At 37.8% G+C, this 16,606-nt stretch overlaps 1 protein-coding gene across 3 annotated transcripts in view; it reads left to right on the top strand.

Moving 5' to 3' along the window:
• Window positions 1-16,606, top strand: part of LOC134531245 (ATP-binding cassette sub-family C member 3-like) — a 289,530-nt gene that overhangs the window by 147,551 nt on the left and 125,373 nt on the right. For all 3 annotated transcript variants that reach the window (XM_063366935.1, XM_063366937.1, XM_063366936.1), the window contains 2 exons: window positions 9,732-9,878; window positions 12,065-12,149. In XM_063366935.1, the coding sequence (XP_063223005.1) occupies window positions 9,732-9,878; window positions 12,065-12,149 (232 nt within the window). The remainder of the gene's footprint in view (window positions 1-9,731; window positions 9,879-12,064; window positions 12,150-16,606) is intronic.

The following is a 16,606-nucleotide window of genomic DNA, read 5'->3' as shown; positions in this document are numbered from 1 at the left end:
TTAAAATTTGGTTGATTAAATTGTTTAATGAATTTAATAATTTTTTTCATTAAAATCGGATGATAAATTAAGATTTTCTAAATAGTGCCCATAACGAAAAGTGCAGCGGTGATATCATAATCCTAGATGACATCAGAAGCTTATCAGAGTCTTTAGACATGGATGCTTAACCCTTAATAAGTAATTTGTGTTCTTTCTAAGGCAAAAGTCTTTTGAGGTTTTTAAAAATCCTAATAATTTTTGATATTTCGAGGAAGAAAACTGGAATTTTTCTGTTGAAAAAGAATTTTTTTTTTTGAGATTTACCGTCGGGATTAAAAAAAACAGGAAATTTGGCGAATTTGGCGAATTTTTTGAAAAATTTTGGCATATATTTTGGGCAAATTTTGGAAAAATTTGAAGGTCAAGGTAATGGTCAAGGTAAAATTTTTAGGGCATCCAATATGGCCGCCTCGACGTCACAATCCAGGATGGCATTTCGGTTCCTGGCTTCTCAGCCTGAAGCCTGTGCCAGAACATACATTCATATACTACTGAAGTTGTTGACAATTATTGCATCCACCATTGTAGTGTCATCTTGACTAAGAAGTGCACAAGCCTCTGGCCACTTACTGAATTAATCCAATGCTACCAGTATATACCAGTGACCATCTTTAGTATTGGGAAATGGTCCAGCGATGTAGATTACTATCCTCTCAAAGGGTGCCTGGCCAGGAACTGGTCGCTGCGCTACTTTCACACTATCATTATCCCATTTTTCTTTGCCATTAGCTATTGTTGTTCGCCTAACATCTTCGATACCTTCATTTTTCTCCGTCCTATCGCATTGGTTGATGTCTACTTTGCAAGGTCTTCGGGAGAGGGCATCGGCATTGCTGAATATTCGGCGGCCTTTCCTGTGTTCTATTTGATAATCACATTGCTCTATTTGATCAATCGTCCTAGCAAGTTGCCCTTTGTATTCATGATTTGTAGTAGCCACTTAAGTGCAGCATTGTTAGTACATAAAAGGAAAATTCTCCCATGTAAATATTTGTGGAAATATTGCAGAGACTTCACTACAATCAAGAGTTCTTCTCGTGTAACACAATAGTTGTGTTCAGGCTTAGAAAAATCTTTGCTGTATAAGATTCCATCTTGTACCTGGGAAAGTACAGCATCCAACAAATCTCCACTTGCTTCTGTGTCGAGGATATACTCTCCATGTTGACGGAAGTGGGAAAGTATGCCGCTAGTACACACGGATTCCTTGAGGCCAAGAAAGGCAGTCTCACCTGATGAGGTCCATATAAATTGTCTCATGTCCTCGGTCAGCTGATGCAATGGTTTTGCGTATGTCGAGAACCCTGGTACAAACAGCATATAGTAGGTACACAGTGCCAAGAAACTCTTTACTCCATGCTAATTCTTAGGTTGAGGCCACACCTTAAGAGAATGGATCTTCTCAAGATCTTTTCGCACTCCATCCTGTGACACAATATGCCTTAGGAATGTTACCACAGTCATGCTGGAACAAAAAGGACTTCTTAAAACTTGAATAAAGTTGATCATGGCGAATCCTGTCGAATACATTAAGCCGTCTATCATAATTTCCGGGCATAAGGATTGAATTTTAAATTAAATTTTTAATTATTAAAGAAGGAAACCACAATAATTAAGTTGAATTTTTAATTATTTAATTTTGATTCCATTACTGTACTCTCCGACATAATTCTTGTGCAACCCAGTGCACCTGCACTTGTCCGCAGGCCCAGTTAGATACCTTTTGCTGATGATTGTTTATCGCAGCACCTCGGCTGTGGTTTGCATCACGTTTTCTCCCTGTAACAGTATGACTTTCGTGCTAGCGAACATTACCCCAAGCACACCGCTAGCAACTTTCATTTCTCAGAGGCAAGCATAGGTAAGCTGTTTGGCAGCACATCGAGAAGCATATTACAGTCCTCGGCGACACCTCGGGAAGGCCCACAAGACGACTTTCCCAGGCGACTTAGCAAGTACTGACACCCCTTCCCTCATTTCCCAACTGTGGCTTCCTGGGTACGTCACCCGGAGCATCAACCTCAAATGAACCCGCGCAGGGTACATGGTCTCTCCAAGGACATCCGCCCTTGTCCAACAGAGCCATCAGCGAAGTCTAGCAGCAGGAAAAATCCCTAACCTTGCTCTGTCCGCTGGTTGCGAGTGCGCCCGCTGCACTCTAGCGGACGTTTCTGTGACCCTCCAGCCAGTTTCTCATCTTGGCCACCCGAGCACTCTACTCATCCCTCCCATAAGAGACAGCTTGTCACAATCGACTTTGGCAGCAGTCGCGGTGTGATAGCGATCTTAGTCCGCCAGACGACTCGCGTGAAAGCGCGGCGAGCGTTTTGCAGTCTGCTTCGCCCCTTCGGGCATTTTCGGTTACCTTCGGACCATCACCATCCCCCCTTCTTGGATGGGCGCAGTTAATTGCTTTAATCAAGCGTGCCGACGCCATTTTTAAACATTCGGTGGGCAGCATCTGGTCAGTACAGACCACCCGTCGCGATTCGCGAGATTAAATCTCAGTTGTACTTCCAAGATTCGACAATAAGTCATGTAGTCTCCAACACCAAGGCATAGATGCATTAATTTTCTTATTTTTAAATTTGACTGGCCGTGATACTCTTAAGATTTAAATTATTTCTTCACCTTTCTCGTCATGGTTACCACGAACTTCCGTGCCGGGAGTTGCATATTATACTCCTGGAGCCAGGAAACGTGACTTCACCCCGCTATTTTGGGCAAGTGATCGTCATATCCCCCCTTCTTTTTTGCCTTACCCTGGGCGTAGATTTGCCCAGCCTTAGCGGCCTGTTAACCAGTCTAAGCTTTTTGGGACTTTGGTTACAGGCGGGATGCAAGATTAGCTTCAAGAATTGGGCACCAAATTAGAATGGAACTTTTCTGCCAAAGTTAGCAGTCCATGATTGGCCTCATGCAGTCACAAGTTTTCTCCCCTCTCCGGTCGACATACAAGTTTCTACATAAAATGAATTCTTCTGGACTTTAATCTACAGAAACCTCCGGTGCCAGGACTGCCAGTTTTCAGGACATAATCTTTAGCTAAATTCATTTCAAAAGCAAATTAAGAACAAAATGTAATTGTCTTTCCTTTGAGCCTGCGAGCTCACTTAAAACGAGGGTCAAGTTTAAGAGATATGGTTGTTTTACTTTTATATGTATTTTGTTGCCCCGGGGCTCACTTCTGTTTGTAATTAATATATTTTAATACACGTGTACCTAAAATATGAAGATAAAATAAAAGAAAAAGCTAAGTAAATTATTTAAGTAAAAGTTCAGTTATATAAATCAAACTAGCATTCTTGTTATTTCTTGATTACTCATCCCTGATCCACATAGCCTCCTAGAGTTGCTAGTAGGTTATAGGTAATTTCCTTTGTACGATGTCTGGGCACCTCTGTGATAATTATTGCTTGTTTTGTTTTTTGGGCTGATGTTTCCAAGGCCTTATTTTTTTACTTATTCATGTTTTAAGTGTTTACCTGCAGCCCAGCGTACGTTACATCATGGAGATTTTGCTAATGTTACTTTACTGTATTTACTACCACAATAATGTAATCTAGGTACACCAGGCATATTATCCATGTCAGACGATACAGAACAAGTTCAATCAATCTCTCAAAATATGCAGGTGCATTACATAACCTGATTGTTAACACACTTAGTGTAGAGAACCATTAAATGTGTCATCGATACATGGGAGGGGGTAGCTGTCCTTTTTGGTGATGTCATACAGTTTTCGGTAGTCCACACAGAACCTCAATTGGCACTAAAGCAACATGGGAATACCAAGGACTTGCTGATGGTTCTATTACACCACCCTCCATCATACCCGCTAATAACTTCTCTGCTTCTTTTTGGTTTATTAGAGGCAGCTACTGTTGTGCTTGCCGGATTGGCTCTGCATTATCTGAGTTGATGAGATGGTAGAACAAGCTTGTTCTTCCAAATGTCAGTTTCCCTAAGGAAAATATATCCTAGTTTCTTACCAGTAAAGATATCACTTATTCTATTTCTTTATCTGTTATTTTTTTCGATATTGCTTTCGTAAATGTTCTAGAGTTAGGTCTGACTTGTTAAATCTTGCCAAACCTTACAATACTTCGAGCGACCAGGAGTGTCTTCAATACTAATGCCATAGCTGGCTCAATCAGGTAGTTCATGTTGCCCCTATATCTATTAATCCTAGCTGTTATTATTTGCTCATAGTTAGCTGTCATTTAAACAGATTCGTTAAATACCAATTGCATTAAAGGAACTTCTAATGGGTTGGGGGTAAACAAGGCTATCTCTTCATCTTTAATATGCAGAACTTGTCCTTCCATGTGAATAACGAATCCATATCAATTCATGATGTTTATTCCTAAGAATACTTTATAGGTGATGTCAGCAACAAGAAGGGTCTGTGTGAATGTCCAAGTTCTAATCCTTACCTCCACTTCTAGGTGTTCATGCACAGGTGAAGTATCTCCGATTATGGTTTGAGGCTGTATGGTATAGGTGTTCTCTTCAGCTTTTCGCTTCTTACAACGTCTGTGTGAATTATGGATGCCGATGCCCCTGTGTCATCAGAAGTAAATACTGTCTGCCATCGACCCATCCATTAAGCAGCAAAATGTCATAGCCTCTACAAAGTACAGATACAGAAAAAAACATAGGGGCTAACATTTCCTGTAGAGCTGGCATGCACCCCCTCACACCAGCTATTGTTCGTTTCCCTGTTGATCTTCCTATTTGTCTTCCTGCTGCAATGTCTTCCTGCATGTCGGACAGTCCCACTGGATGTGTCCTGGTTCATTGCAGTTGAAGCACCGCGGTCGTCCCCCTGCTCTTCTAATCTGGTTACCTGGAGTGTCATTTAGCCGCTTCTTCAATTCCCTGAAAATATCTACTTCATTAGTGGTGTTTCTGACATTTGCTGCATTGTAGGTTTCTAGTCCAGCTCGCCTTGTTATGATGCTTGTGTTACTTGATGCACTACATGCTGCCTCGATCTTCAGTGCATGGACCAAGGCCTTGCAGCTCTTCTTGTGTCGGGCCAAATAAGTTTTGGTTGAACCTCCGCATCTCCTCTGGTGGCTAGCTGCTGGCGGAACTCTGTTGGTGCTTCTGGGTAGGCGAGGTGCACGAATCGCTCGATGTCAGCTTCGAATTATTTAAGGGTTTCTGAAGATCTCTGTTGATGTGTCTTCTGGGCGGTTATGTACACCTCGCTCATGTGTCGGTCGCCATACCTCAGCTCAAGGGCCTCTACTAATACCCCATATTCTTTCTGGTCTGGAACTGTTATGGTCTGCAGCAGCTCTAGTGGAGATCCTCGCAGGGCCAAGACGAGTACCGTAGCCTTTTCTTCCTCGCCCCAAAGTTTTACTTCTGCAGCTGCCTCGAAAGTTTTTTCCTCTACACTGTCCACGAAGACCATCGAAGGTGGATGCCTTGAATTTAGTGTGGCCGCTAGAAGTGCCCCCACCTTAACATCCTCGGAGTTACTCTTCCGGTTTGCAGCAGCTGTAGCTTCCTTTATCATCTGATGGCTCTCCTCGGTCACAGTTTCCACACGCCATTCGATGACCTGTATAAGTTGAATTAACTGCTGTTTCTGTCGGACAAGTTTCTTATTTCCTTGTCATGCAAGGTATCGCTCTAAACTCTGTGTACTTTCCCTTCCAAGTGGGTGCTGGTTCCATGATCTTCTTTATTTCTTCTTGGTTCTTCTTGGTGTCCTTTATCTCGATCATCATAGCATTCATTCTCCTCCTCTTCTTAGCAGTTAATCATTTCATTCTACTTTTCTTCTTGGCTGTTCTTCATATTCTTCTTCTTTTATTCTTTGCAGTTCAATTAATTATTCTTTTCTTCTTGGCAGTTCTTCATATCATTCTTCTTTTTTTCTTTGCAGTTCATTTCATTCTTCTTTTCTTCTTGGCAGTTCTTCAATTCACTCTTTTTGTTATTCTACATCTCTTCTTGGCAATTCTTCATTTCATTCTTCATTTCTTTCTGGCCCTTTTTCATTTCCTCCAGGCCCTTTTTAATTTCCTCCTGGCCCCTCTTCATTTTACTCACATAATTTTCAACTCGGCTAAGAATGTCATTACATTCTTAAGCTCATGGGCAGCCGTCTTTCTTGTCCACATACACTGCCAGTCTATCAATATCACTACTGTCCAACGATCTAGTGTAATTTGACCTATGAGATAACCTAAATTTTTACTGAAAACTAACACTAACTTTACTGCTGTCAAAACTAAATACAGTTAAATTTGAAAAACTAACTACAGTTAAATTTGAAAAACCAACTAAAGTTAAATTTGCAAAACAAAATTATTTTTTTTATTATAATTAATTCGCCATTAACTATTCATAAATCATTTTATTAGGGCTATCCCACTTCTGACAACAACATGTTATGATTTATAATGTGGGGAGAGCTGGGAACGTAAGGGATAGCATAATTAGGTTTTTTTACAGTTTCATTGATGATTAAAATTTACATTAATAATAAATAATTGGACTTAAAAATGTCCGATCACAAATTACTGGCACTTATGGATGTTTATTATCAAGTCACTCAATGTCTGGTAGGAGTGTTCCGCATTTCGCACTCCTCACTGGAGTTAGACTCAATACTGGTGCGCCCCTTTCTTCGTACCTGTCCACACACACAGTCTTGCGTGACTCAGACGCACTCTCTGGATCCAATCGAACTCCACGAAGCGCCACTCTCAGGAAAGGTCTCTCACCTTCTTCGCCGATGTCACACTTGCCTTCGCTCAAGGAACTATCGGAACTCTGAAACTGTCGCAGGTCTCGCTCGAAATCCGCTCGGAATTCTCGCGGAGGACGGCGTCAAGTACTCGTAGGTCGTATTTCCAGAATAGATGAGAGAAACTGTGATGATTCCTTCATTCTTTGCTGACCTGATGGCCGAACTGTTCAGAAGGGTGGCGTCCATCTCGCCACTCCACGTGGTGGCCTGAGGAATTCCCAAGGCCGCTCAGCGATAGATGATGGCGCCGAGGCAGGACGATGCGCGGGTAGCGACGAACCTTGTACCCTTACCAGGCATGTGTGGCATGCCTTACATCAGTGTGTCACGAGACACGGCGCGTACTCCAGTGGCCGTGCAGGGCGCCAGCCAGTCGCGGTCCTGAGTTTGTAACAATACCATTTTTTTTGGTTATATTGTGTGAGAATATTGAAACTTCTGAATTACTTACATTATAATATTTTAATGCAAGTAGTTAAAAATTCAATTAAAACAAATTAAAAAAATTAGATAAAATAGAAATCAATTAATCGAAATCTATAATAACTTTTCTTTAACTTCATTTGGGGGGGGGGGGGGGGGACTGTAACTCAGAGGACCAACTTGGTTAGGCTAACAAGAGGTTTATTCTTGCAATACCACTTAACTTGATAAAATAATTTTCTTTCTAGGATCGAAACGAAAAGGTCCGTCATCCCATACAGAATATCTAGAGAGAGATAAATAAATGCCGATACTTTAATATAAATTAACACTAAATTCAAAACCAACTTAACATTTATTATCAAATTTCTTAAGTTGAAAACCAGTATCTAGCAACAGGTAGTCGTTATATAATATTATTAAAATACAATTAAAATTCACAACTATCTCTCAGTTATGACTCACGTAATATCTACTAAATGACCATACCAGACAAGAGAGCGAGAACTTCACCAAACTCTTACCTACCTAATCCTTTCTAATGCGTTAACTTAAGAACCTCAAAAACCAGAATTTATTATTACAGCTATGAAAAGATAGTTCTGTACTCGCATTTTCAAATAAGCTGCACATTTATTGATCCCTCACTTTAAAACTAACATAGGAGCTTCTCCTGGCCTTGAAAATCCGAACGATCTTTACATTTTCAATCTATGACTCTACCGACTATCTACCAAGTCGGGCAGCATCACGACCAATGGGTCTAAACTGACAGCATCACCAACTACGGCTACTCGTTACCACTGGCGAGAGGCATAGACGACAGATGGAGCCTCGACCGCTCTCTAACCTGCGCTTGAATCTCCATACACCGCAACGCCTACCAGCACAATCCATGGTTATTGAAACCAAACCAGGACAGCCTGTTGCCACAGCGCGTGGCCTGTTGCCACAGCGCGTGGCCTGTTGCGACCGCGTGGCCTGTTGCGACCGCGCGTGGCCTGTTGCCACAGCGCATGGCCTGTTGCGACCGCGCGTGGCCTGTTGCGACCGCGCGTGGCCTGTTGCCACAGCACATGGCCTGTTGCGACCGCGCGTGGCCTGTTGCGACCACGCGTGGCCTGTTGCGACCGCGTGGCCTGTTGCCACAGCGCGTGGCCTGTTGCCACAGCGCGTGGCCTGTTGCGACCGCGTGGCCTGTTGCGACCGCGCGTTGCCTGTTGCCACAGCGCGTGGCCTGTTGCCACAGCGCGTGGCCTGTTGCCACAGCGCGTGGCCTGTTGCCACAGCGCGTGGCCTGTTGCCACAGCGCGTGGCCTGTTGCCACAGCGCGTGGCCTGTTGCGACCGCGTGGCCTGTTGCGACCGCGCGTTGCCTGTTGCCACAGCGCGTGGCCTGTTGCCACAGCGCATGGCCTGTTGCCACAGCGCGTGGCCTGTTGCCACAGCGCGTGGCCTGTTGCCACAGCGTGTGGCCTGTTGCGACCGCGTGGCTGGACAAAGGCGATCAGCACACTGCGCCAGCCCCGACTTCAATTACTTGTTCACGCCATCTGCGCCGACGTGTGAACAGAGCAGCCAGTCATCAGTAAAGTCCCCAAATTTTAAAAATTTTGAACTGCGAGAATAAACTACCTTTGTAGCTGTGCAGATACCATGTGACTATTCAGTATTCTGTATAGTTGTTAAAACGTAGTCTTGAAAATGTTAGTCCTTGTAAAAATTTAACATTATTTTAATGCCCAATTTCTTTACAATGGATAACGATCGTGAAAATGCAGCTCCAAAACTCAACTGCATCTCTTTAGGACTGATTATTGAAGGGTTTATTAAGCTAGAACTCAAATTCTCTTGTCCCATATAAAGGCCAAATACTTACATGTTTTTTAACTGCGTGTTAAATTTTAAAATTAGTTGGCTGATATTTACTGTTTATTATACATATACCATGTTTACCCTAAATTTCAAAGAAACAACAGCTTATGCGATCACCTTCACATATTGTACATGTCTGTGTGCTGAACAGGCTTTTCTGCTTCCGGATTTTAATTATGTTTGTTTGGTCTAAAGTGTTTGCAAAAAATAGCACCTTACTTAGGCTCTAAATCACAAATTTGACCATTATGTACAAAATATAAATTGCATTAAAACAATTGTATTTAAAACCATTTTAAAATTTATTTTCAATCTATTTCCTAAAAGGATTTGAAAAGAATGTCTATTTTTTCCCCTAAAATATTCATTTTGTTTTGTTTAGTGTTTCAAACTAAAAAAAAAATTAATTATCTTATTAGTTTAACGGATGTGTTACACCATGTATGTATAATAGCTGTCTATAAGATTCTATGTATAAGAGCTGTGTTTAAGTATTTCGTAGCGACTGTGTTCTGGGAGGCCCCACCACCCGAAGCTTGTATGAAACCATGTGACCTGTTTCGTCAGCGGAGTATGGAGTGTAGTGTCTGCGCTGAACAGGGCACTGTGTTTGTTGACAGGTTTCCCTGATGACATTCATGACTTACATCTTCCTGGATAGTAACAACGTGTTGGACTCGCAAAAAGCTTTTGTCTCGCTCACATTGTTCAACCTAATGCGTGGACCACTTGCCATCATACCAATGCTGATCACAACAATGATTCAGGTAATATTGCGGTTGTGTTGGACACGGTTAACTGATTTAAGCATAATATATTTATGTGCTTAATATTCCTTTTTATTTAACACGTTTACAACTTAACTTTCATATTATTTTAAATTTCATTTTATAAACTCAAAGAATAATTATATTGCTCTCCCTCCTCCTACACCCGCTTTTCTTTACAAAGTTTCTTTTTTTAAGTAATACCTTTTTAGGGGCTTTGTTGGAGTAAAATTTTAGTTCATGACTGCTCACACTCGTTCGTGGACGAAAGGTCGAAAGTACCTGCGAACGAAAGTAATTGTGAACGGAAGTTATACTTCTTTAGGGGTAGAAATCTTGAGAAGATGGCGGATCTGCATGATTCACACACACACTCACACACACCTACACACACACACATATATATATATATTGATATCGTGAACATCGATGTCATACACAGCATATATAAATTAATATAATTAAATAATTATTAATTTAGAATTAATAGTTCATAAATATAACTAATTAAACTATATTACTAGGCTCTAAATTTTTGCTATCATTTATAGTCATAAATAGAAATAATGGTAATTTAAAAACATTTTAGTGTCCTGGCATTCAAAATAAGATAATCCCGTAGTTAATATCTAAAGCAAGAGCTAGCGCAGCACTCATTACACTGTAGGGACTCAAGAAATTGTTTCAGTTCTTTGATACCATGTTAATGCAACACTTTTTTTGATGAAATTTTTACTGTTAAAATTTAAATATTGAATTTCCTCAATAAGTTTAAGGTTTGTTTTAGGAAGTACAGTAGATTCCCGATTATCCGGAGTAATGACTGGTAAGGGGTTCACAGACAACCAAATAAAACACGTTTAAAGAAATGTAAAAAAAAAAAAAAAAAAAAACTGAAAATTTTATCTATCCCAAATATCTAAAAAAACATTGTAACACCCGCCCCCCGAACTAACGCACAGTACCGTTCCAGGAAAAAAGTGCGCTTATTAAAACTGTGCTTAACAAAGTTTTTTCCCATAAGACAGTATGTTAATGAAAATAACTAATTTTATAATCATGTTAAGTGTTCTTGCTGACTACCATTTTAATCAAGATACTACTCCCGTTTAAATTTATTTGCAATTCTAATATATGTCTAAATACGTTTCAAGTACATTTAAATAAATTTTGAACAACATTTTGAAATTATAAATATATATAATATAAAATTTAATTTTTTAAAATACACTTGAAGCATTGTTTAGTAACAGGGTATAAACGATAACATTCCTAAGTAGATGCTACCAATATTTCTGATTAAAAAAATAATAAATTTATTATTATAAGAAATATATTCCAGTTCTAATAATATATGATAAGAAATATTATATAACCCGTAAACGTAAATCCCAACTCTATTGTTAAATCAATGTGTTTTTTTTTCTGAGTGCTAACATATGTATGGCGGAATGCGGAATATAAACGTTGGCTTTGGCGTCGTCGGAATTAAATACGCAATGAAGGAAGCGAATATCTATTAAGGAAAAATCAAAATTTTGTTTGTTAATTCGTCATAATATTAATTCGTTACATTACTTATTAATTGTATTGCATTTAATGTTACACAATATGTTGCAATTGTTCACGCACAGAAATTAAAATTTAAAAAGTCAAAAATGGTTTTATGGTTTATTGAAGTGAAATGTGTCACGTTTATCGCGCAAACCGGATAACCCCCTCCTGGATAATCAGGAGAGTACTGTATTTTCAGTTTAATTTAAGTCGTTTAAGCAAAACCAATTATACAAATTATACAAACGTATACCTAGTGTAATAGTCATATGTAGTTTCCTTCCTGGGGCAGGGTCTGCATAGATGCAACCAGGTTGACACTCACAGGAGCCGGCAGCCCTACCAGAGTAAATGTTCAAATGTTTGAGGTTAATTTTTTTATTCCATAGAAGTATAACTTCTGACGCGTGTAAATCAGCGCACACACCCTTACTTTTACATTTAAAAACAAAAAATAAATAAATAAAGTTGTTAATAAACTAAAAAAAAGAGCATTGATTATTTAAAAATTGTAATTCTTTATATGAAAAATTTATATTTGTCGTATACTCTAGCTGAATTTTTATCTGAATAAACTTAAGAACTACAATAAGTGTTTACAGAAAGTTTGATATCTCTGCATTAATTTACAGGCTGGTGTATCTGTAAAACGAATTAGCAAGTATTTGTGTACTGAAGATTTAGATATGACAGCTGTGAGTCATGACAGTTATGAGAGTAAGTATTAAAATAATAATTATTTAATTTAATTTTGTATACAGTTGAAAATATAATTCAGTTACAGTAAAACCTGTTTGTTACGACCCCGCTCGGTTTTTGGGAATAGGTTTGTAATAGAGGAGGGTGGAATAAGTAAATGAACATTTTTGACCGACTGACCCACATCCAACCCTTGTATGTCAATATATGCCATTTTTCACATGAAACTGGCAATTTTTAAAAAGTAATTATAAATTTATTTTAATAGCACACACCTTCATATTATACCACCTACTCTAACGAAAACAAGCACAAACATGGTGAAATGTGCGACACAACTATATGTTTTAACGAGCTGTAAGTAAATTAACACTGATTTAAGTAGGAGAATAAATTGAATTTTAATAAAAATGTTAGTTTATTAGAATTGGGCCATAATATATACCACACCAGATAGATCAAAAGTCGTTGTTATCACTGAAAGGTAGTGGTCGTCTGTCTGAAGGAGAGGGCAGTGGGCGACCTTAGCTGATAGCAACAAGAGATGGTGGAATTTCCTCACGCTACTACATACTTCATTAGTTCCATCTCTATCCGCCCTCCTCCTGCCATTGACCCTTCACATCTGCATTTTAAAATTTATCCTGTCTCATCTGTTAATCCATGGTACAGTAGTCAGTCAAAAGCGGCATAAGTAATGCAGTTTTGAGTCGGAGTGTGTAGTTTTTTAACTAAGCTTTCTCATAGTTAAAGGAGTTAGAAGGGCCTGTAGTTGCGGTGGAATAATTACAAAACAGCAGCACATCTGGATACATGCCAAGAAAATTAAAATGGTTACAGATAAAAAAAATTGAAGTAACCTTTTTTCATTATAGGTAATTAAATATGTGGCAAGTTTTATTCTGTGTGTGTTTTATTTACAATATACCACTTTCGAGACGATTTTTAAATGATAGTCTATTTGTGTAGAAATATTTTTAAAATGATATATATAATAGCATTTTAACTTTAAAGTATCACAAATGGCATTAATTTTCAAGATTATCCCGATCGCAGATTTCTTAGCTCTCTGGTAATAACATAAGCAGAGAGGGTAGCTTGTCCAAGAGCAAGCGAGCAGAGCGGATGGCAGAATGGTGAAGAGGTTCTGTGAGGGAGGAGGGGTCTACTGCACCTAGTGTAACACAGCGCAATGTGCTTCCAACAAATATTCGGCTTATTTCCTTCAAGCCTTTTACTTTTTAAAACAAATTTTTCATAGTTCCTTGAAAACAGGTTGCAATTGAGAGGTGATCATAATAAATGTGGTCGTAACAATGGGTCTTTACTGTCCTAAATTAAAATATTTAATTATTTTTAATTATTACCCACAATGTTTTTTACTTTTTACATTCCACAACTTCTTAGTTTTAATTACTATAGATATTTTTAACTCTTCCTCTATACATTAATATAATTTCCTTTTATTATGCTGCAACTTTCACATGGAATCAGCTACTTGAATGGCTCTATGTCAGTTCCCCGACCTCGTCATAACCCCGACCGTTTCCCCTGCACTGCTTTGACCTCCCTCCACGATACCTCCTGGCAGCCCTTGGTCCGCCCCGCAGAAACATCACTGTTCCCATTGGCAGTGGTCAAATACTCTCCCATTGGCTGAGGGGAGGTGGTGGACCCAAGGGGGGGGGACCCAAGGGGTGGGTGGGACTCGCACGGTGGTTGGGACTCGAATGCGGAGTGCTCAGGCGAACTGGGTATTAGGCGCTCATAACTGTGTGGGAGGTGAAGGAAACTTCCTGCGGCATTACAAATGCATTCATATGGTCTTTGATCATTGGTCTTTTATTTGAAATATTTACTGCATTCCACTTAAAATATGATGCTGTATGAAAAAAAAATATCTGCGTAATTCGCATTTTTTTTGTATCAAATACTTGTGTTCTCTCACCAGTCAATTATATATGTGCTTACGTGCTTGATTTTTCATGAAAATATATTTTTTTAAGTGCCGCAACTATTGGTGAAAACTTACGGGTAAATAAGTTACGAGATAATACAGTAACATACGTACTTAAAAGTGTTCAGGTTATTTATTTCCGGCAATTTTTTTTGCGTGAAAATGTTTTGGTTATATTTTGTAAGAATTAAATACAAATAGTTTTTTTACTTGGCAACAAGCTCTATTTGTATCATATAAATATCTTCTAAATCCAAATAAACATCTCTAATATGACCAAAAATTCTAATGAAGGCAACTATTTTGTTTACTGCATGAATTAGTTTCATAAAAATTGGAAATCTACTCCGTGGTTGATCATTCTATTTAGGAAAAGAGTTCAACACGTTTTGGAAATGTATTAGCTAAAATAATTAAACTTTGTATTAGTGTTTATTAAATATTTTGTCAAAGTTATCAGTTTTCACATTTATTTTGTGTATGATTTCACGACAATAAAAATTATTTAAAGTAAATCGCTAAGATTTAAATGCATGATTCCTTTTCAAAGTTTTCTCTGTTTGCTCTACTATTAAGAAAATTTTAACAAATTCCCCTAAAGATTTGAAACCACAAATTTAGAAGTATTACACAACACTCGGAACTAGACAATTAATAAGCTGCTGTATTGACAATGAAAATTATGTTTGTGACATCGTTTCTTTCCAACTAATAAAAACTGAACCATTAAAATATCAAGTCATTGTTACAAAAAGAAAAAAACTGTTTGCATTATTTTAACGTTTAATGAAATATATGTTTATTTTAAGTAATGATTGGCGTCTTTTTGTGGTAGGCCTACGTGTTTTTTTTGTTGCCTTGTTAGGTAGATCTCAAAGAAATACTACCTATTGTAGCCGTTAGCATGGTGCGACATTCGGAAAATTTTTGTAATGCTTTTCGTTTTAGGGTCCATAGACCCCAAAACAATAGTTATCTCAAAAGTTTATATAGCCTTTATATTTATATATATCTATATATATACAATTCAAACTTTTATAGTCACGATATCTGTCGTAATTTTGCACAAATCACTTTCAAACTGATAAATGAAATCTAGTAATAGGAAATCTCGGTCGAGTTCGTTAATGGGCGATATCCGACCAAATGGGTAGAGATGGCTAAGGTTTTAAGGAAAACAGAAAAATCGAAATAACTCCCAAAATATGATTAGTATCACATCCGTTTAAACGTTTAATAAATGTTATGAGTAATACCAAAACATTTTATCTTAGATAACTTTTTGTACAACCAATCATAACTACAAGAGGTGAAAAAATCTGGGTTGTCAATAGAAATCATAACTCCCACAGTAGGAATAATATCAATTCCATTCAAATTGTGTATAAATCCTTTAATTTTTATCTAAAACTTTTGTAAAAAAAACAATTTTTGATGAGACGAACCATTGGTGAAAGGTGTGGAAAAAACCGGGTTTGAATATTTAAAGATAATAATAATTTCCGTACTATGTACGTTATTGAGTCCTAATCTTTTTTATTGAAAGAGTATTAATTTTATCTACAATTTTTGTCTGAAATAATTTTTTATACGACCAACCATTATTGCAAGGGGTGGAAAAAATTGGGGGGTTGAAAAACCAAAAATTCCATATCTTCCTCAGTAGGCACACTATAAATTCCGTTATAATTGTGTATAAATCCTTATATTTTATCTAAAACCTTTGGTCGAAAATATTTTTTTATAAGATGAACTCGGCGCAAGGGGATAAAAATGTTGTGCGATTAAAAACAAATTAATAATTTCTGTACTATGATCACTATTCAATATATTCTTATTCATTTAAATATAGTAAATATTAGATACAAGATACCTCTAAAAAAATTTAATTAAGAAACCATTGTTAATATTTAAAATGTCTCTAAGCGGATATTAATGATTTTTCTGGTAATGTTTTTGAAATGAATATAATTCACTTTTGTTCCAACATAAAGAAATATAAACGTCGAAATCTACCTGCTCCTGTAGGCTGCGCCGAAAGGAATTTTTTTCATGTGTTATGTGTCAACCTTGTTCAAACAACTAGGCTGTGATATATATATATATATATATATATATATATATATATATATATATCACAGCCAATGAAGCAAATTGACGCAGTTTTAAAAATCTGGATAGTTTTATAAGTCACTATAGGCAAAACAAATGGTAGTTTTCACTTGCAGGTCATGACATATCTTTTAACACACCTGATTGTTATTGATGAGTTTTTCCGTCTCGTATGACCTCATTTTGACGAAACGTTACCCACCCAGATTAAAAATTTAGTTGGCCTATATAAAAATAGAAGTTCAACGAAATTTGTTTTTTAGTAAATGGAATATTAATTTTATTAAAACTGTAATCGGTAAGTCACAATATTCTCATTTTAAGACATCTATAAAGAGAATATGAACATAAAAAGGGATTAAAAATAGAAACGGTAAAAAAACCAATGAAATGTGATGGGCGTGAA

This window comes from Bacillus rossius, chromosome 3 (genome assembly GCF_032445375.1).
Source record: "Bacillus rossius redtenbacheri isolate Brsri chromosome 3, Brsri_v3, whole genome shotgun sequence".
In the NCBI taxonomy this organism is placed as follows: Eukaryota; Metazoa; Arthropoda; class Insecta; order Phasmatodea; family Bacillidae; genus Bacillus; species Bacillus rossius.
Note: the sequence above shows the minus strand (reverse complement) of the source record. Positions and strands in the feature narration are given on the sequence as shown.